Here is a 23096-nt window from a genome sequence, read left to right on the forward strand (position 1 = left end):
TCTCAGCAAGTGCAGGGAGTCACTGATTGCACACACGTGGCTCACCATTCCCCATGGCATCATTAATCACAAGGGATTCCACTCCCTGAATGTCCAGATGTCTACATTCATGCCAAGCACATCCTGCAGGTGTGTGCTAGCTTCCAGGCGAATGTAGATGACAGCTACATCCATGGCCGCGCTCAGATGCCCGAGGTATTTGAGAGACTCATTGGCTAAGGACTGGCTCCTGGGGATAAGGATGTGGCTGATGATGCCTTTGCAGAGGCCATGGAACGCAACAGAGAGCCGCCAAGATAAGACTCATTCTGCTACTTGCGCTTTGGTTGAGCAGATGATCGGGATGCTGAAGACACAGTTCCAGTGCCTGGTCAGGTGGAGCCTCCAACACAGCCCCAAAAGAGTGACTCCCATCATTGCATTGTACTCTCCACAACCTGGCACTGCAATGGGGTGAGGATCTGGCAGAGGAGAAAGTGGATGAGTGACACATCTCCTCTGATGAGGCTGATGTCAAGCTCGGCAACAAAGCGGAACCTTTGGAGGAGTCAGATGGAGGCCGTCAGGTGTTGGTGAGGGCCTGGATGGGGTGGAGAGCTTGGGATGCCCTAGTAGCCTCCCGCTTCATGGATGACCAGGATTACTGTGGATTTTTTGGCCTTTACTTTTGTAGTAGTATTTTTCTTAAGTTTAAAGTGAAAACTGGAAGTGGGCTGCTAAGGAGTCTGGGAAGGGTTTTTTAAGCGCGCGAAGTACAAAAGGTAGGCTGCAGTATACAGCGGGCAGCGTCGGGAGCGGGCAGTGGAGTGCGTGGGAAGCAGAGTGTGAGCTATAAGGGCTTTGGCTCACAGGGCTTCGGGGGACAGGGCGAGGCAAGGTAAGTTATTTTTATCCAAACCTATATAGGATAAAGGTAACTATGAGTGATAGGCCAGTTCGGTGCTTCCGGTGTGGGATGTGGGAGTTCCTGGAAACACCTAGCCTCCCGGAGGACCACATTTGCGCCAAGTGCGTGGAACTGCAGCTCCTGAGGAACCGCGCCACGGAACTGGAGCTGCAGATTGTTGACCTTAGTCTAGTCAGGGAGAATGAGAGAATAATTGACATGAGTTATAGGGAACTAGTTACACCGGGGCATCGGGAGGAAGACACGTGGGTCACAGTTAGGAGGAGTAAAGGTCAGATGGGTAATGTACCAGAGAGTACTCCAGTGGCTGTCTCTCATAATAGGAAGGGCTCAGCGACAGGTGTGAGAGGGGAGGGGACTGAGCAATTAGTGGAGGGGTCACCTGTGGTTGTCCCACTCCAAAACAAGTATATTGTTTTGGATAGTGTGGAGGAGGATGACTCTCCAGGGGTAAGCCACAGTGACCAGGTCACTGGCACAGAGTCAGGCTCTGTGGCCCGGAAAGGAAAGAGAGGGGTTAGGAGACCAATAGTGGTGGGGGATGCGTCGGTTAGAGGCACGGACAGGCGATTCTGTGGGTGCGAAAGGGACTCCAGGATGGTAGTCTGCCTACCTGGTGCTGGGGTAATGGATGTCACCGAGCGGATAGGAGGCATCTTAAAAGGGGAAGATAAAGAAACGGATGTCATTGTACACATTGGTGCAAATGACGTAGATAGGAAGAGCAGGGGGATCCAAAGAGAGCAATTCAGGGAGTTGGGAAATAGACTAAAAAGTAGGGCCTCCAGGGTGGCCATCTCTGGGCTGCTCCCAATGCCTCGTGCCAGTGAGGCTAAGAATAGGGAGTTAGTACAATTGAATGCTTGGCTAAAGGACTGGTCCAGGAGGGAGGGCTTCATTTTCCTAGATCAATGGGAAGTTTTCAGGAGAGGATGGCACCTGTACAAGAAGGACGGGTCACAACTAAGTTGGAAGGGCACGAATATCCTGGCTGGGAGTTTTGCTAGTGCAGTTCGGGGGGGTTTAAACTAGTATGGCAGGGGGGTGGGGATCAAAATATTAGGTCTACAAGTGTAGAGGCTGGGGACAAGCTTGGGGCTGGGACAAGGCTGGCAAAGGAGAAGAGCACTCTGGGGGAGGATGACCTCACTGGGCCTGGAGGTCTGGAGTGCTTATACTTCAATGCAAGGAGCGTAGCAGGTAAGACAGACGAACTTAGGGCCTTAATGCTCACGAGGAATTTGGATGTGGTTGCGGTGACAGAGACTTGGTTGAAAGAGGGACAGGACTGGCAGCTGAATATTCCGGGGTACAAGTGTTTTAGGCGAGACAGAGGAGGGGCCAAAAGAGGTGGGGGAGTAGCAGTATTAGTTGGAGAGCATATTACAGCGGTGCAGAGGGAGGACAATTCAGAGGGGTCGTGTAACGAGTCACTCTGGGTGGAGCTTAGAAACAGGAAGGGCGCAGTCACTATGTTGGGGGTATACTACAGGCCCCCCAACAGCCCAAGGGAAGTGGAAGAACGGATATGTCAGGAGATACTGGATAGGTGCAGGAAAAATAGGGTTGTTGTCGTGCGAGACTTCAATTTCCCTGGTATAGACTGGAAATCGCTGAGAGCTGGGACTCTGAATGGGGAGGAATTTGTAAAATGCGTACAGGAGGGTTCTTTGGAACAATATGTAGATAGCCCGACTAGAGAGGGGGCTATACTGGACCTAGTACTGGGGAATGAGCCCGGTCAGGTCTTCAAAGTTTCGGTAGGGGAACATGTGGCAAATAGTGACCACAATTCTGTTAGCTTTAGGATAGTGATGGAAAAGGATAAGTGGTGTCCCAAGGGTAAGGTGTTGGATTGGGGGAAGGCTAACTTTAGTGAGATTAGGCAGAAATTGGCAGCTCTTGATTGGGAGAGGCTGTTTGAGGGTAAATCCACATCTGGCATGTGGGAGTCTTTTAAGGAACAGTTGTTAGGGCTACAGGACAGGCATGTGCCTGTAAAAAAGAAGGATAGGACGGGTAGGATTCGAGAACCGTGGATAACCAGGGAAATTGAGGGACTGGTCAAAAAGAAAAGAGAGGCGTATGTTAAGTCCAGGCAGCTAAAAACGGAGGGAGCTCTAGAGGAGTACAAAGAAAGTAGGAAAGAACTCAAACGGGGAATTAGAAGGGCAAAAAAGGGTCACGAAATGTCCTTGGCAGACAGGATTAAGGAGAATCCCAAGGCATTTTATTCATACGTTAGGAACAAAAGGGTTGTCAGGGAAAAAATCGGACCTCTCAGGGACAAAAGTGGGGAATTATGCTTGGAGCCCAAAGAAGTAGGGGAGATCCTAAATGAATACTTTACGTCGGTATTCACAAAGGAGAGGGATGTGTTGACTGGGAGTGTCTCGGAGGGGAGTGTTGAACCGTTGGAGAAAATCTCCATTACAAGGGAGGAAGTGTTAGGTTTGTTAGAGAATATAAAGACTGACAAATCCCCAGGGCCTGATGGAATCTATCCAAGGCTGCTCAGGGAGACGAGAGATGAAATCGCTGGGCCTCTGACGCAAATCTTTGTCTCGTCACTGGACGCAGGTGAGGTCCCAGAGTATTGGAGGATAGCTAATGTGGTCCCGTTATTTAAGAAGGGTAGGAAGGATAACCCGGGTAATTATAGGTCGGTGAGCTTGACGTCCGTGGTGGGGAAGTTGTTGGAGAAGATTCTTAGAGATAGGATGTATGCGCATTTAGAAAGGAATAAACTCATTAACGATAGTCAGCATGGTTTTGTGAGAGGGAGGTCATGCCTCACTAACCTGGTGGAGTTTTTTGAAGAAGTGACCAGAATGGTTGACGAGGGAAGGGCCGTGGATGTCGTCTATATGGACTTTAGTAAAGCGTTTGACAAAGTCCCTCATGGTAGGCTGGTGAAAAAGGTTGGATCTCATGGGATAAAGGGGGAGGTGGCTAAAGGGTGGAGAACTGGCTTGGTCACAGAAGACAGAGGGTGGTAGTGGAAGGGTCTTTTTCCGGCTGGAGGCCTGTGACTAGTGGTGTTCCGCAGGGCTCTGTATTGGGACCTCTGCTGTTTGTGATTTATATAAACGATCTGGAAGGTGTAACTGGGGTGATCAGTAAGTTTGCGGATGACACAAAATTGGCAGGACTTGCAGATAGTGAGGAGCATTGTCAGAAGCTACAGAAGGATATAGATAGGCTGGAAATTTGGGCAAAGAAATGGCAGATGGAGTTCAATCCTGATGAATGCGAAGTGATGCATTTTGGTAGAAATAATGTAGGGAGGAGCTATATGATAAATGGCAGAACCATAAAGGGTGTGGATACGCAGAGGGACCTGGGTGTGCAAGTCCACAGATCCTTGAAGGTGACGTCACAGGTGGAGAAGGTGGTGAAGAAGGCATATGGCATGCTTGCCTTTATAGGACGGGGCATAGAGTATAAAAGTCGGGGTCTGATGTTGCAGATGTATAGAACGTTGGTTCGGCCGCATTTGGAATACTGCGTCCAGTTCTGGTCGCCACACTACCAGAAGGACGTGGAGGCTTTGGAGAGAGTACAGAGGAGGTTTACCAGGATGTTGCCTGGTATGGACGGGCTTAGTTATGAGGAGAGATTGGGTAAACTGGGGTTGTTCTCCCTGGAAAGACGGAGGATGAGGGGAGACTTAATAGAGGTGTATAAAATTATGAAAGGCATAGTGAACGGTGGGAATCTTTTCCCCAGGTCGGTGGTGACGTTCACGAGGGGTCATAGGTTCAAGGTGAAGGGGGGGAGGTTTAACACAGATATCAGAAGGACGTATTTTACACAGAGGGTGGTGGGGGCCTGGAATGCGCTGCCAGGCAAGGTGGTGGAGGCGGACACACCGGGAACGTTTAAGACTTATCTAGATAACCATATGAACGGAGTGGGAATGGAGGGATACAAAAGAATGGTCTAGTTTGGACCAGAGAGCGGCACGGGCTTGGAGGGCCGAAGGGCCTGTTCCTGTGCTGTATTGTTCTTTGTTCTTGACATGGAAGCCCCATTATGAAAGATGGCCTTTCCTCATTGATTGATGGCAGTGCTAACCCAACCCTGCAACTGTTCCTGTGGAGAGGGAGTAGATACCTTCCTCCACACAACGCAGGGGAATGATGATAATTTGCAGTGAACACAGAGCGTTGATCCTCAATGCGTTAATGTGAATGTCTGACTGCTGTCTTGCTGAAGGCAGCTCATGAACTCCATGTGACGAGGGTAATATCAGGGCGATGATGCACGGACAAACTCATATCTCCGGATACAAGCTCCTCCTCAGTTAGGGAAACCACTGAGGCTCCGTGTCACTGGTGCCAGAGAAACTGCTCTCACAAGGGCTGTATTGGCTTCCTCTTGCTGAGATCAGACTTACCCAATGACTGGGTTGCGTGGTGGACCAATGGTGACCATTGAAGTGGAACTCCTCATTACTAGGATGACACCGGTATGATTATATCCTGCCAATCAATGAACTGGCATCCTTGCAGACAGAAGATGGAGGAGGCTCTGTATGTGACCATCCAGCCTTTAAATGTTAGATGAACACCATAGAATCATGGAATTCCTACAGAACAGAAGGAGGCCATTTGGCCCATTGAGGCTGCACCAAACACAATCCCACCCAAGCCCTATCCCTGTAACCCCACACATTTACCCTGCTAGTCCCCCTGACACTAAGGGGCAATTTAGCACGGGCAATCAACCTAACCCGCACACCTTTGGACTGTGGGAGGAAACTGGAGCACCCGGAGGAAACCCACACAGACACGGGGAGAATGTGCAGACTCCGCACAGACACTGATCCAAGACAGGAATCGAACCCGGGTCCCTGTGAGGCAGCAGTGCTCACTGTGCCACCCCATGGTACCATTGGTATGCTGTAGGCTATGGAGCAATCGAATGAGAGCAGCAATCACAAAGAGGAGTTTGATACATGACAGAGGTGTTTTAATACTTATGTAAGTGCTCCCTATCCACAATGCTGAACAACATCTGTACCCACGCTATGGAGCTATAGTTTCTTCACCTTTCTAACTCTGCCGCTATGTCCTGGTGTATCCCCAGCATTCACAGCTAAGGTGGATGTGGCTTGTTACCTGCCAACAGAAGTATGTGGATGTATCTCCATCGGGTATAACTAAAAACTGTTTTGTAAGTCGGACAGAGACTCACGAAGCCATGCTGGATGTGCATGGTCTTGCGATCTCTCCTCCGATGCAATAAAGAAGGCTTTCGGAGAAACCTGTGTCTCTTCAGTTTTTGATCCGACTTCCGAAAACAAATTCTACAATTGGTGAGCCAGCCAGGAGCCCAAACGCATAGTACCGGTCGACCGGCGTCAGCGATTGAGACAGGGCGAGGAAGGACAGAGACGGACGGCGCTACAAGGTAAGATTAACCTTGGTTCTTCTCCACCATCCTGTGCTTCTATCTCAATCCCTTCGGCGAACTAGTAACTATCCTACGGGCTCCTCGAATCTGGACATAAGACAATCGGAGAGACACAGGTAACAAGAAAGTGGAGGGTTCGAGTCCCCCACATGTGCCTGGAGGTTAGAGTCCACAGGTTTACAATTGGCGAGCTAATACCAAAGGGTTCCAGTCCCCAGTAGGAAATAAGTGGGTTAACAAGAAAGAGGTTCGAGTCCTCGGGGAATTCGGCAGTTAACTTCACGATCGTGGGGGTTCGAGTCCCTGTAACGATTGAAATCTTCGTAAGAGTAAGACTGTGCAGTCCGTATGGGTCAAACTTTAGATAAGGCGGGTCCATCCACCCCGCTGGGGAAGTTATGCCAGGAAAACCCACAGGAAGATCAGAAGTATCGGAGATTAAGTGCGCGCCTAAGTAAGGAATTGGGTAATGAATTATGGCCATTGGGAGGTACTTGGGATTTAGAGAAGTGTAAGACCTCCAAGTGAGGAATGGTCAGTTTTACACTGCAGGAAATGTAGCTGCAAAGATAGATAAGAATTATCCCCCCCGCCCCGAATGTGCGTGGTGACTTTAAATGGATTTAAAATTGCACTTGTGCTGTAGTGGTTTGCTGCTGAGTTTTTGTTTGGGGGGAAAGCGATCCTTTTGTGATTAACGTCAGTCCTCCCAGGTTTGAACAAAAATGTGCAAAATCGATTTGCAATCTCCCCGTCACTGGTTCAGTTCCAGAGGGGCCATCGTCATACTGAACAGAACGGATTACTGTAAAGAAGTGTACCGACAACTGAACAACGAGGAACACTACAGACAGTTACCCGCAGATCCGACCAAAGAACACACCCGTCAACTCAACACTCTGATCAAGACCTTTGATCCAGACATTCAGAGCACCCTCCGTGCTCTCATCCCACGTACTCCCCGTGTTGGAGATCTCTACTGCCTCCCGAAGATACACAAGGCAAACACACTCGGCCGTCCCATCGTATCGGACAATGGGACCCTGTGTGAGAACCTCTCCGGCTACGTCGAGGGCATCCTGAAACCCATTGTACAAAGAACCCCCAGCTTTTGTCGCGACACTACGGACTTCCTACAGAAACTCAGCACACATGGAGCAGTTGAACCAGGAGCACTCCTCGTCACAATGGATGTCTCGGCACTCTACACCAGCATTCCCCACGATGATGGCATTGCTGCAACGGCCTCAGTACTCAACGCCGACAACTGCCAGTTTCCAGATGCAATTTTACAACTCATCCGCTTCATCCTGGACCACAATATCTTCACCTTCAACAACCAGTTCTTCATCCAGACACACGGAACAGCCATGGGGACCAAATTCGCACCTCAATATGCCAACATCTTCATGCACAGGTTCGAACAAGACTTCTTCACCGCACAGGACCTTCAACCGATGCTATATACTAGATACATCGATGACATTTTCTTCCTTTGGACTTGTAGGCGGGCATAAATTTTGTGGGTATTAGGATTAGAATATTTCTTAAACTATAACTCGATAAATGAAGCAAAACAGGACAGCATTCAGCCAGAAAGGTGTGAGTAAGGCAAGCAGGCATCTTTTAAACACAGAAACCAGGTTGACAAAGACTCAGGAACTCGCATCAATATGCTATTCAGAAAATACCATGAGACCTGGAAAACTTCCTGACATCCCATCAAACACCCATTGTCCAAAGGAATTCAGAGACATAAAGCAATTATCACACTCTTAAACCAAACTTTACATATTAAAACTCTAGACCAGAAAACCCATTAACGGGATAACTATAAAAGAAAACCATTTACACATCAAACTCCACACCCACAAACCTATTGAAACAGGATGATTATATCAGGAAACCACTCACAAACCATTTACATATCAAAACAGATCGTTACTATAACTGTACTCCGTTTTGGCAGGCAAGCAGAGTACTTTTCGGGACTGTCTTGTCTGTGTCCTGATTGTACCTCCGTCGACGTAAAACACTATAATAAACTGTGCTGCTATCAATCTTGGCTCTGGGTGCGAGTGGTGTGGTATCTGTTCACTCGCGCTAACAATTGGGGGCTCGTCCGGGATCGTGACCGCCGCTGGAACATCGCCTCTCAAACACTGGGTGAGTATCTTTACTCATTTAAAGTCCGCGGGAATTCCCAGTGCCAGCGGTGTTCCACGGCTGCCGCGATCTGAACTTGTGAACAGAGCCCGATCGAGAGCTGCACAGCGGGGTAGGTTCTTCTTTGGGCGGGTGAGCGGGGTCGCGAATTGTAATTGATTGTGTACTGTTGCATTCCGTGTATCCCTGACAGCGGACCCGACCAGACATTAGCTGACCCAAAAGGTACCTAAGGAAGACAAGGGTTAAGTGGCCGGGAGGCCGGGAGGACGTCCAGGGTTAGGGCCAATGAACGCGGACTCACGAAGTTCGGTTTAAGTCCGGGCGCTGCAAGTCGGGTAGGACCTCTGCAGGCGCGAAAGTCTGGGCCACTGGAAACAGATCCGCGAGGAGTCTGCTACATGTCCGGGCGCTACTAAGTCTGGAGCCTCTGTGAGTGCTTCGGGCACTACAAGCAGGAGACCTCTGGTAGCGCGAAAGAACGGCTACACGCCGGGGGAACTCCTACCTGCGGTCAATCCCACGCTTGTCCGCACCCAGGTCAGGGTGATTCCCGGGGAGATAGGGAAACGGCGAGCCTCTGTGGATTGATTTAGCGGTAGGATTTGGTCAGGAAAGAGTGGCCCCCGGCCCCTGTAGTCGTGGTCAGAGCCCCCCCTGTCTCTGTGAGCGGTGATCTCCCCGTTACATGCAGGACGGGCTCTGCGTGTTACTGCTGAAGGTTTAAAGGTACTGACAGTGGAAACACCAAACCAGGAACCCCAGGGATACCTACACAAGTATCTGTGGGAAGCACCAAACCAGGATTAGTACACCACTGATCTTAGATAAGAGATTCGACATGGATAGCATTGAGACCATTTTTGAATGGGGGCCGGAAGGGTCCCTCACCCGCTATCTAGCAGATAAAAACAAGAACCTAATTAAAAGCATGATTAAAACAGGGGGGAGTCCCCCGGTAACCACCGATCCCCCAAACGCCAAAGCAGCACCTCTTAAGATCGAATGTATCCCAGGGGGACAAGGGAGAGACGGGCGAGGAAGGCAGGCCCAAATTAAAATGACTTATGTGTCACTCTCGCCAGGGGACACTATGAAATTACTAGAAAAGCTCCCAACCCTGCAGCCCAGGCACAGTAACGTAATTTTTTGGCAAAAGATGAAAGGGATGCAACTGTGCCACAACTTACACAACCGAGATATAGCAGGGTTAGTAAGAGCCAAGATGCCCGAGAATCACTGGGCTCGGCTCCGGGCAGAACACCAGAATGGGACTTGGTGTGCAGACCTAGACGGGAGCCGCCGGGAGCAGGAACAGGCTCTGACAGGCTTTAAAAACGATATCATCCTGACCATGGGGGAGGTCCCCGTGAGTTGGAGTGTAATAGTAGGAGTAACGCAGAAAAAGGAGGAAGGGGCTCAGGAATACGGGCGACGAAAATTCGATGCCTTTGTAGCCCACGGAGGAATGCCAGATGCAGATAGACAGAACCCGGCATTCCTCCGGTTATATAGGGATGGGCTGAGCCCAGCACACCAAGCTATCCTAAAGACAGGATTGGTAAACTTTAACACCTTCAATGAATTAGAAAACTGGGCTGTCACTGTAGACAACCAGCAAAGGAAAACACAGGGCGCCAGAGTAGGGATATCAGCGGTAGGAACTGAAGGAGGAAATTGCTACAGGTGCGGGGAATTAGGTCATTTCAAAAGGGAATGCCGAGCTATGATCCCGCACCCTCCTAATACATGTAATAAGTGCGGCAGAATCGGACACACCGAATCTACCTGCAAAGACAGAAGGATCCCAAGGAGAGAGAGAGCGCCCCCGAAGAGACTGGAGAAAACCCCGGCAAGCGCCCCAGATATAAGGGAGAATGAGGTGGTTTCGGACCCAGCGCACCTCAGCCACCAGCAGCTGCTGGACATTATACAAACCTTGGCGGCACAAAAATTTGCATGAGTGGCATCGGCCCCCGCCCCGGGAACGGACCCCCGTATCTGGGTGAATGCATCGTTAGGGGGCCGGCGATGCAAAATATTAATAGATGCGGGGGCTTCGATATCCCTCACCAACATGGCACTACCCACCACCCACCGTTCCATAGTAGTAGTAGGAATAGGGGGGGACACACTTCACAGGCAAGGTAATGAAACACGCATGTAAAACCTTAGGGATCCGACAGCGGTTCCATATACCATACCACCCCCAGAGTGCTGGAATGGTAGAGAGAATGAATCGCACCCTCAAGAACACGATAGCAAAAACTATCGCAGAAACAGGTCAGGGGTGGGTAGATGTCCTTCCCTGTATCCTGATGCGCCTACGGGCCACCCCAGGTCGAACCATAGGGCTCACCCCGTTCGAACTAATGACCGGGAGAGCAATGCGACTCCCCGAAAACATCGCCGTGGGAGGGGAAGAAATGACACCCCTCCGGGACAAGCTCAAACGATATGTGCAACACTTAGATTCACAACTCCGAGACCTGCACCACACAGCCAGGGACCAGCAAGCCATTAGAGACCAGGCTAAAAAGGAAAATGTCAGTCATACCCCCACCCTCCCTCGAGTAGGGGATAGGGTTTTGATTCGGATTGCCCCAGACCGACCCGGGTTTGCACCGAAATGGATGGGACCCCACGAGGTTATCCTTACCAGCGATACATGTGCGTGTGTCGATGTGAAAGGAAAAGGCCGATGGAAACATTGGTCGCAATTAAAATCCTATCACCACGGGGAAAGAGGACAGAGCAGACTGACTGAAAGGACAGAGGATGCTCCGTCCACTCCACGTATTGGCCCTTAACCATCTTTGTCCTTACAGCGGAAATCGAAATAACAACCTTTATTTTCCAACACTAAAGGAACTATATGCCAACCGAGGCATGAATGAATATATGTAGATAGAAATAAGAATAAGATAAGTAAGACAAGTTCATCACCTAATATGAACCTAACGACTGGCGGCCACCAGGTTTTATATATCCTCCCCCAACCCCTCTCCAGAACCATGTGGACCACTTGGAGGATGATCCTCGCGGCGACCTTCCTGACGAGTGTGGCACCCGAAGAACACCCCATCTACCCGCGATTCCACGGGGTAGCCTTCAACACATCCGAGGCACTCTGTGTGCCAGCTGGACCGGACCCTATGAACAGTAGAACTTATCTTAACGCATGGCTACAAGTTTACCCGGGTATCAACGAGATCTGCTTCACTTGCACTTTAGAAGGACTCCGAACATGCATTCAACAGCGGGACCTCCAGAACAGAGACCAGTGCGTTTTTGGGACTCTCTGCGCCCTCCCCGACAACCCACAAGAGGCCCGACCACAGGACACTTTGAATTCAAACATGGACATTTGCGGCTATTACGGACTTGTTGAGGCTCCCGCAGTCTCATTGTATGTATGTTTTGCACCGCTTCCAACGCGGGCCCCCACGACCACAAGGCCCGAAATCTTACCCTGTCCCTTGCAAAGCAGGGGACCGGAGGGAGGACTGGTATTGTGGAACGAGGGGGAAATTGTGTACGACAACGTAAAACATGAGGTGGTACCTGTCCTGATCGACATTTCAGGAATCCAGGTACCCAGGCATTGCTCAGAACGGGTACAGAACTTGTATCAGATGTTAGAGAGAGAGACCATAAAACGGGCCATTGACGCAATGGGGGCCACACACTACAGGGGAAACATAAACACCAACACATACCGAAGCAAACGGGGTATTATCAATGATATGCTCACAGGGCTGAATACAGGAGACACAATGATTAACTCCATTGACATCCAGGGCCTCAACAGTAAAATTGAACAGCTGAAAGGGGTAATGAAAAACATATTACAGCGGTCATTAGACCAGCAGGTGGAACAAGCATTCTTAGGGGAAGCGGGCGCCCATATCCAACTAGATGGGATTGCAGTGTTAGAAGCACATGCCCGAACTATCAATCGCCTCATAGACAGGGAAAGGGAAGACACTGCCCGGGTACAACAGGGACAGTTATGCCATGCATATGGTCAGTGGATGGTGGCACAAATACGACACAATTTGGACCAGGTACACAGGGGGGAAGTGCCCGATTGGATCGACAGCGCCCAACTAGCGCAACTCGCAGATCAGAAGGGGGTGCTGGATGACCGGACCCTGAAGGGGATGACACGAGTATATCCAGTAATCCCCGACTGCGAGGTTAGTGAGGGCACCGGGATAGGAATGGTTCTGCTAATTCCAACGGTCACACAAGACGCTGGACCATTCCCCATCTTCCGAATTGAAAATATTGGTGTTGTTAGGGGCAATGCTTCCCTCCGCTACCACATAACCGAAAACATGGCCATCTCCAAACATGGCATAATGTCCAGTGTTTCTCTCGCAGGGTGCAAGCAGAGGGGAGAGGTCACCATCTGTCCTCACCCACTGAGACAAGGAGAGGCAGCAGAATGTGGGTTTAACCGAACACAGGACTGCACCTTAGAGATTATACCCGTAGACCCACATTTCGCCCGGGCAGGATACGGGGGGCGGGGTAGATACTGTGTAGCTACCACACGTACATCATTCACATATAACGGATTAACATGCCCAATCCCCGACCCTAACTTCTGTTTTACCCCTCGCAAGCCAGTCACTATAGGTCAAGCTCACATCACCAATATCCGAAATAGGCAGACCATAGCCTTTAATGCCACAGACCCCCTAAAAGACAACCTAAGAGACTACCAAGAACCCGAGCAAGCCCCCATCCCACACCTGACCGAAGTCCTAAGGGAGCTCCGACTTAAAGTAGGACACTCCGTCCGATTATACCACCGGTTACAGTCACACATCAAAACCTTGGAACAAGATACCGAGACGGCGTTACGAAGTCAAACATGGGTACAGAAGGTGTGGGACTGGGGTCTAAATGTAAACATCCACCCCTGGGTCCGAATTACATCGCACACACTGGTGGTCATCCAACTCATCTTAGCCCTTTCCTGGGGATTGGCTACATGTTACACCTACCGCCAGCGGAAGAGAATGAAAGCACATAAGAACTTAGTTAGAACAATTGGTATGATGGGGCAGGTAACCAAGCGGGATGATTACTCCCGCCTACACATGATTTGACAAACTCCGGGACTTCCCTAAACTGTACGACTGCAGCGTACGGAGGCAGGAAGCACCGGACACAAAATATAATAAAGGGGAGAAAGATCGGTTAGAAAAGTGAAAAGGAAATAAACAACAAAAATTCACTTTTGACCGACAGGGGGGACTGTAGGCGGGCATAAATTTTGTGGGTATTAGGATTAGAATATTTCTTAAACTATAACTCGATAAATGAAGCAAAACAGGACAGCATTCAGCCAGAAAGGTGTGAGTAAGGCAAGCAGGCATCTTTTAAACACAGAAACCAGGTTGACAAAGACTCAGGAACTCGCATCAATATGCTATTCAGAAAATACCATGAGACCTGGAAAACTTCCTGACATCCCATCAAACACCCATTGTCCAAAGGAATTCAGAGACATAAAGCAATTATCACACTCTTAAACCAAACTTTACATATTAAAACTCTAGACCAGAAAACCCATTAACGGGATAACTATAAAAGAAAACCATTTACACATCAAACTCCACACCCACAAACCTATTGAAACAGGATGATTATATCAGGAAACCACTCACAAACCATTTACATATCAAAACAGATCGTTACTATAACTGTACTCCGTTTTGGCAGGCAAGCAGAGTACTTTTCGGGACTGTCTTGTCTGTGTCCTGATTGTACCTCCGTCGACGTAAAACACTATAATAAACTGTGCTGCTATCAATCTTGGCTCTGGGTGCGAGTGGTGTGGTATCTGTTCACTCGCGCTAACAGACTCATGGTGAACAATCACTGAAACAACTATATGATGACATCAACAAGTTCCATCCCACCATCAGACTCGCCATGGACTAGTCTCCGGAATCAGTTGCATTCTTGGACACACGCATCTCCATCAAGGACGGTCACCTCAGCAACTCACTGTACCGCAAGCCCACGGATAACCTCACGATGCTCCACTTCTCCAGCTTCCACCCTAAACACGTTAAAGAAGCCATCCCCTACGGACAAGCCCTCCGTATACACAGGATCTGCTCGGATGAGGAGGATCGCAACAGACACCTCCAGACGCTGAAAGATGCCCTCATAAGAACAGGACATGGCGCTCGACTCATCGATCGACAGTTCTAACGCGCCACAGGGAAAAACCGCACTGACCTCCTCAGAAGACAAACACGGGACACGGTGGACAGAGTACCCTTCGTCATCCAGTACTTCCCCGGAGCGGAGAAGCTACGGCATCTCCTCCGGAGCCTTCAACATGTCATTGATGAAGACAAGCATCTCGCCAAGGCCATCCCCACACCCCCACTTCTTGCCTTCAAACAACCGCACAACTTCAAACAGACCATTGTCCGCAGCAAACTACCCAGCCTTCAGGAGAACAGTGACCACGACACCACACAATCCTGCCACAGCAACCTCTGCAAGACGTGCCGGATCATCGACACAGATGCCATCATCTCACGTGAGAACACCATCCACCAGGTACATGGTACCTACTCTTGCAACTCGGCCAATGTTGTCTACCTGATACGTTGCAGGAAAGGATGTCCCGAGGCATGGTACATTGGGGAAACCATGCAGACTCTACGACAATGGATGAATGAACACTGCTCGACAATCACCAGGCAAGACTGTTCTCTTCCTGTTGGGGAGCACTTCAGCGGTCACGGGCATTCAGCCTCTGATCTTCGGGTAAGCGTTCTCCAAGGCGGCCTTCACAACACACGACAGCGCAGATTCGCTGAGCAGAAACTGATAGTCAAGTCCCGCACACATGAGGACGGCCTAAACCGGGATGTTGGGTTTATGTCACACTATCTGTAACGCCCACAGCTTGCCTCCTGGACTTGCAGAATCTCAGTGGCTGTCCTGTCTGGAGACAATACACATCTCTTTAACCTGTGCTTAATGCTCCCTCCACTCACATCGTCTGTATCTTTAAGACCTGGTTGGTTGTAGAGATTCGCATTCTAATCAGTATTCTGTAACTTGATTTTGAGTCTCTGTGCCCTGTTTGAGAGCAGATTTCCACTCCATCTGACGAAGGAGCAGCGCTCCAAAAGCTAATGGCATTTGCCACCAAATAAACCCATTGGACTTTAACCTGGTGTTGTTAAAACTCTTATTCAGTTCCAGAGCCCAGACCTGCTGCGGCCAACCGGTTCTCCCCTTTGCCTTATCGTCGCTATTTCTTGTGGAGCTGTGCACTGTGTCAATCTGCGTCTCCCACTTGCGTTCGCCCTCCTTGCTGTCCACTTTCTTCAGGTCCGCTTTGAAAGCCTCTGCCTCCCCCAGCTGACTTGTGCTGCTTTCAAAGAGTATTCTGGATTAAGCCTTGTGGTTTTCATTAAGTTATTAAATTTGATCTAAAGTGTCCTTTGGGCTTTGGTAAGATTTTCTGGGCAAGGATGAAATGAGAATTTTATTATGAGCCATTGTCCAAGTGGTTCTGCTTATCAGCTGATCAGTCAACCAAATACACTGGGACTGTGATTGTCAATCAGAGTAATAAAATTGAATAAAATATGTCAAGGCTACCTTTGACTGATTAGATGATTGGACTTGTAATAGTAACAATGGTGTAAACAGGTGTAAAATGATGATGTCAATGGTGCATTGGCGATTGGAGTTACAGGATACTTAGGTGAGTGTTGTGAGAAATTGTGGTTGAGCTGAGAGCAGCAGCAAGCTGGAGTTGATTAAGTTTGGCTGCAACCCTTGTTTTTCTAGCTACAGTTTGTTTTTCTTTCTGCTACAAAAGCAGTAGGAAAGCCGAGTCAGTAGATCTTCAGAGGTTAATTTATGAGATTCGCCAAAAGAGTTCTGGTTTTTTTGCAGTAATTTTGTTTACAGTGGCAGAAATTAGCTCTTGACTTTTTTTTTACAGTGCTGCTTTGAACTGCTTTTGAATGATTTATGATGTTAAAGGGACTTATGAGCATATATAAGTTGCTGTTGTTTGCGAATAAGAAGTATGAGGAGGTGTGGTAAGTTGTTCTGTGGTGTCACATTTCTGCTTGTGAGGAACTATGTAATAGTATCAGCCCTTTGAAATGCCTGAGGATCAGTGATATCTTTGATATTGTGTGCCTTGGTCCATCTGCTGCTGATACCTTATCAATGCAATTATCACTACTTATCTGGCTAGATTTCCATTCTTTGCCTCCTGTTAACTTTAGCTCATTTAAAATTCTGCTGCCAGTATCATGTCCCACTCATCCATTGCCTCTTCCCTCATTTACTTTTGCTGCTGTATTACAAATTTAAAGTTCTCATTCATGTTTAAATCCCTCCACGTCCTTTCACTCCGGTGTTTCAGAACCTCATCCTAAAGTCTCCATTACTTTGACTTGCATCCTCTTTTGCATCTCCTTCCATTGACCTTTGCATTTTGTCCCGTCCTTAGTCGCGCCACCTTCTTGGATACCGCCCCTACTCATTTATCAGAACCCCCCATACCGGTACCGGTTTAAATGCCGCTGAGATAACATATGGGCGCCCACTTAGAACCCCATGGAATAGCGCTGCACCTCCTCCTCCCCAGATAGATCTACATGTCATGTCTGACCAACTCCAGCAATATTTTAAACAATTGACTATGTCTCTTAAGTTTTTACACACTCAGGTGAAGGAATCTACCAGGCCTCCACCCGACAAGGACGGAGATTGGGAAGGAGTCGAAACCGGGGACTGGGTGCGGATTCATGACTGGGAACGACCCAAACTAGGACCTTGCTGGAGAGGAACCTTCCAAGTTCTGCTACAGACCCCAACCGCGGTGAAGGTGAAAGGGCAGGAAAGATGGATGCACCTGAGTGACTGTAAGCATTGGGACAGTTTGATCACACCTAATCCAGAATGACTAATGAAGAAAGACCTGTCAACTTCAAAAACCAGGATCTCAGACTTTTTCTGGACTTTCTAACTGTTCCTCCCCAACGCTTTTTGATTGTTATAAAGTGGGATCTTATCGTTGCTCTCGCCCTCGCTGCAGGTAACAGTTGAAGGAAATTGGAGTTAGTATAAAGGGAATGGGCTTATGGGTAAAGGTGCTAGTTCTAGTGGCTCTAGACCTTGACTCAGAAGCTAGAACCATTATTTGCAAGGCTAATCAATCCAACCAGGTACATCATTTGCGCTCACGGGATGTTCTTGTTTGTAACGACACCCGTGAAGGCTTATTTGGATGGTGGAATGTGATTAAAATAGACTTCTGTAACGGGTACCTAGTCCAGGCAGATAGAAAATTGGTTTTAGACAAACGCAATCTTTGGACCTCACCATGTTGGTACTGGGGATGCAAATTCGAATTTACCTGTAAAAGAGAACCCTCGGAGGGAAAATATGATCATTTTCTCTATAATGGAAAGTGCCTCAGGGAAGCCTTAGTGGATGATCCCCTCCTGCAGGAAAGAGCGGAAGACGACTCCCTTGTCCGACAGAAATGAGAATTCCCTAACCTGGATGTTCTGGACCTTCTCCATCCCCAGAACCACATCACCGGCAACTACTTCTATCAAGTACATCAATACCTCTATGGTACAAATACCATTGTATGTTATCCCAACCCCATCGGAGTTGGTTCTCTCTTTTTAGTCTATCCCCTTTGGGACCGGGAACAACTCCCCCTTAATTATGCTACTGCCAGAAAGACACTCCCCGAAACCGAATGTATTAAGCTCCCATACGATCTTAATCTAGCCCCACCGGCAGATTGCTATTACCCACCCCTGAAGGAGGAAGGTGAACAGGAGATGGGAGGTAGCTGGTGGAAGGAAAACCTCTGGTGGGAACAGAGAGTCCCCGGCTCCCACCCTCCCAGGAACAACCAGGGCTACGAAAATTGCTTTGCGGGACATGGATGGGGGTGCTCCACGATCTATATATGCGAAGAAAACCCCTGCCTCCACAAAGCCTGTCGCCACCGACACTGTGCATACCAGGATAAGGAACATGGGGTAACGTGCATCTGCACTGATTCCAGGTGCATACCTTTGGTTAAGGGAGAACAACTTGTCTGTGGCCACATGAACGGGTCCCACCTTCGGGCTCATGGTCAAACGTTCAATCTCACTCGTCTGGATGATCACGGCCGAAGACTGGTGAACTGCTCCAACCTAGTAGATGTCTATCTGGGTACTGAGAGTACTTACTATAATGTCAAAACTAAGGGTAGTGAACGCTTCGAGACTATATACACAGACCATGGATATTTCTTTTTCTATAACGGAACGGTTACGAATTACCTCACATACCCTTACCCTGACTCAGTAGCTATAGGTACCCTATACCCAACAGCCGTACCCTGCCCTGGACAATGGAGACCTGGGGGTCAATATTATACACTCCCAGCACGGATTCACAAACGAGAAGTATGCGAAGAGTTTTGTGCAGACTATAAAGAGTTGACAGCCCTTTTGCCAGGACAAGTTCATGGTTATGGCGCCGCTGGTTTCTTCTCCCTGGGAGCCGCCTCTGGACAGATGGCCGCTGACAACCGGAACTATCTTGCTTGTGGCCTCACCACTCTGGGCAACTCAACCCGGGGAGCCCTTGAGGTGATTACTCAGAGCCTGGAAAAACTCAGACTGTTCTCACTGCAAAACCAATATGCCCTGGACTATCTATTAGCACGCCAAGGTGGGGTATGCTCCATAGTTGAGGGAAAGTGTATTTTGGGTTTGGATGTTGCCATAGCTAACATCATCCATTTTGTGAACCAGATTGACCAACAGTTAGGGGTTATAAAGGAAGGAAAAGGATGGGGCAGCTGGGGAAATGGTGGATGGGGTGATTGGTTAATTAATGCTGCAATCTACGTGGGAAGGGTGGTCATGGGAATATTCGTGGGGATTGCTGTCCTTAAGTGCATTCTACAATGTATGACTTCTTCTATGCAGGATCTGTTAGCTGGAAAATGGGCCTTGTTCATTAACATAACCGAATGCGATCCCCTAACCCCTGCCCTTGACCCATTCATGGACACTGAGGATTGTCATGAAACGACAACAGGAGGGAATGAGAATGTGTATAAGATAGATTGAGAAGAGGAAAGGGTTAAAATTGGGAGGCGTAACTAGAAATCAGTTGGGGGATAAACTGGTTTTGGAAAGGGCCTGAGGCGAGGGCGAGGGCGACAAGCGAAACTACTGATCATGTTAAAGAAATTGCTAATAGGTAATTGTGGTTCTGGCTTCGGAGGGCAGGGCCTTATCAATTTACCTTTTGTCCTTGAAAGTAATCTAATCAGAAACTTTAATAGCCATGTCTTTACGTGGCTATTGTCTTTTGTCCTTGAAATTAATCTAATCAGAAACTTTAATAGCCATGTCTTTACGTGACTATCGCTTTTTGTTCTTGAAAGTAATCTAATTAAAATGTAACAATACAGCTATGTCCTTATTGGCTAACAGAAGTATGTGGATGTATCTCCGTCGGGTATAACTGAAAACTGTTTTGTAAGTTGGACAGAGGCTCACGAACCCATGCTGGATGTGCATGGTCTTGCGATCTCTCCTCCGGTGCAATAAAGAAGGCTTTCGGAGAAACCTGTGTCTCTTCAGTTTTTGATCCGACTTCCGAAAACGAATTCTACAATGTGACAATCCAACTCACCTGTTGTTCTTTGTAGACTTGAGATGCTGAGAAAACAAGATCCTGAATTAGATGAATGTCTCTCACTCTCTTTCTCTATCTCTCCATCCAATTTGAACCCTGTCTGCTGACATTTTTATCGAGAGGGCAGATAAGTGGTAGATGGAAGTGACACTAATAAATAAACTTTAACTTTAGGCTTGGGTTGTTTTCGTTGGAGCAGAGCAGACTGAGAGGTGACCTGATCGACGTGTACAAGATTATGAGAGGCGTGGACAGAGTGGATAAGGAGCAGCTCTTCTCCTTAGTTGAAGGGTCAGTCACGAGAGGACATAGGTTCAAGGTGAGGGGCAGGAGCTTTAGGGGGATGTGAGGAAAAACTTTTATATCCAGTGCAATCACATGATTTGGACTGTCCATGTGAAGAGGCAGAGACCTTATTGAAGAATCCAACACAACAGCCGTTATCTTCAGACAAACAAATAAATCATCTGGCTACATTTTCAAACCATCCCAATGGCCAGAAGGACCAGCAATTTTCAGCCCTAAGCCAGCCAGGTCACCAATATTCATGAGGTGTACATGCCTCTAACTTTACCAAACTTTAATTTGTTTAATCTATCCTCCCATTCGATAATCTATGCCTGTGTTTGTGAACTTTGAGTGTTGGAGAACTTTTATTCTTTTCTGACACCAGTTTCAGTACAGTGAATATTATTCTCTTTGCTTAAACAAAAATCTCAAGGAAACCTGTCTATTGGTGTCTTTTATGGTCACAGCATGTAAATGGTTAAACACTCACTGAATTGGCAAGTGCCTATTGCCATCAAACAAGGAGTAGGGAAAGAGGGATGCCATTCTACTCCATCTCACCTGATCGGAAAAATATGGGCCCGATTTTATCAAACATTTGGGCGCGAAATCGTGGTAAAGTTGGGCGTCGGGCCTATACCGTGATCTGCACCCGAATCTGAGCAGAACGCGGCTTTACCGACACCCGATTCGGGCGCCCAACTCTACCGCCAAATCCCACTTTACCGTCTTCTGGTCCGTTCCGGATCCGCGCTGTAAGTGACCTGCAGAATAAAAATCCGAAGCGGATTTCTATTCTGCAGGGGAACTTCCGAAGCCCATCCTCCTCGACCATCCTTCGCAGACCCCCCTGCTAACCACCCCGGCAGACCACCCCCCCCCCCCCCCCCCCCCCAGATCAGACCCCCCTGGGAGGCAGGCCCCCCTCGGCAGAGCACACCCCCAACCTACCTCGATCGCTGGTCTCCCTCCACCATCCTTCTGACCTGCAGTCCTTCGAGAGCCTGCAGCACCTTCCTGGCCTTCCGCTGGCGTCCACCGGAGGAGGGGGGGCGGGCTCAGATGGATCTCTGGTTGGGGGGGAGGGGGGGGGGGATGGACTTGGGAGAATCTTGCAAACTGAAAATAATGTAGCATCTTCTTTGTGCTGCCTAATTATCTGTGGGAAAGGTAATTAAACTACAGTGTCCTAGTGAGCAATTAGTGACCTGTATAATACATTTGTGATCTGTAACTGGATTGTTAATGTCCCTGTAGCCATGAGCCAGGTGCTCAAATGTTCAGAGCCATGTGGTGAACTTGGAAGAATTGTCCCCGTGGTGGAACTTGGTTGGAAATAAAATTCAAGGAGATTGCTAAATCTGGGAAATCAACCATTGAGAAAAGAAGTTTGTATTGGCAACTCCTCTCTCACATTCCATGGCAGATGTGCCCCTACTTATGAATGTGATTTGCATGGGCAACGTTGGGTGCAGCTAATCTGCCTCTGGAGCAGCCTTGGATCCTTTCCTTCATCTTGTTTTCATCTGAACATTGCACAGAATTAGAGGAATTCCCTTTGAAAGATAATGTCAAAATTATAATCGCAGGAACTAAAAACCTGGCAGTCAAAAATTTGGGAAAATATTTCAAAATATATATCCCCCCATCCATATTTTGAAATATTTTCAACTGCGCGGATCGGACTGGAGCCAGAAAAAAGCGTATGGGCGCGCTGCAAAGAGGATTCCGGGCTCGGATCTGTATTACGCCCGGATCCGGCCCTTAGACTCCAAATGGTAAAATCGGGCCCTATGATGGTTATCTGGGTCTGGAAGTTTGTCTTACGCCAAAAGACTGCATTTGAACAAAGAGCCCATGATGCAATCTGTCACAGTACCTTAATGTCCCGTATTAAACTCACCCCAGACAAAGCCAACACATCTCACTTCATCATCTAATTTCACTGGTGGCCTAGAAACAATGATTCAGCAACAAGTCATCCAGATCCCATTTGAGGCATGCACTTTTGGCTGCATGGCTAATGGTGCCATGGCCGAGATTTTGGATGGTTTGAGGCAAGTTAGCAATGACTTTACAAATGCAGGTGAACACAATTTACCGCTCTTTCTCGCCTTTTCTTGTGCTTTCTCCAGATAATGGTAGGTTGGTAGATAAAAGACATGCTGGCGACCTTCAGTTTCGGTTAACTTCTTCGGCACTACCATTTCAAGATAGGATTTGAGTACTTCTCCAATTCCAATTGCAAAGATATCTGCAGTTGAGAGAGAGGGAGAGGCAATCAGAGTGAATGCATAACAAAGTGTGCTGATGCTATTCCAGGGAATCTCCGCCTCGCATGTGATACAGACTCATTTGGGGACCAGGAAAGAAAAACTGAATAAAATATTTGAATAAATGATTCAGCCCTGATTTCTACATCATACAGGAAATATCACGGAGTGCGTGGTTGTCCCGGGAAACTCACCACTTTCAGCTGGCAGCCAAGCATACAGGAAGATCACTCATTTGATTGGTCAGTTGATGTTCACTGCAATTGGCCTCAGTCAGGGGGAAGATCAGCGATGTCCGACCCCCCTGTTCAATGACC

At 48.4% G+C, this 23096-nt stretch overlaps 1 protein-coding gene across 1 annotated transcript in view; it reads right to left on the bottom strand.

Moving 5' to 3' along the window:
• LOC144501391 (complement factor B-like) overlaps positions 1-23096 on the bottom strand; it is a 101024-nt gene that overhangs the window by 42029 nt on the left and 35899 nt on the right. Inside the window, exon 10 of the mRNA XM_078225090.1 lies at positions 22608-22760. Coding sequence (XP_078081216.1) covers positions 22608-22760 — 153 coding nt within the window. The remainder of the gene's footprint in view (positions 1-22607; positions 22761-23096) is intronic.

This window comes from Mustelus asterias, chromosome 12, assembly GCF_964213995.1.
Source record: "Mustelus asterias chromosome 12, sMusAst1.hap1.1, whole genome shotgun sequence".
Lineage (NCBI taxonomy): Eukaryota > Metazoa > Chordata > Chondrichthyes > Carcharhiniformes > Triakidae > Mustelus > Mustelus asterias.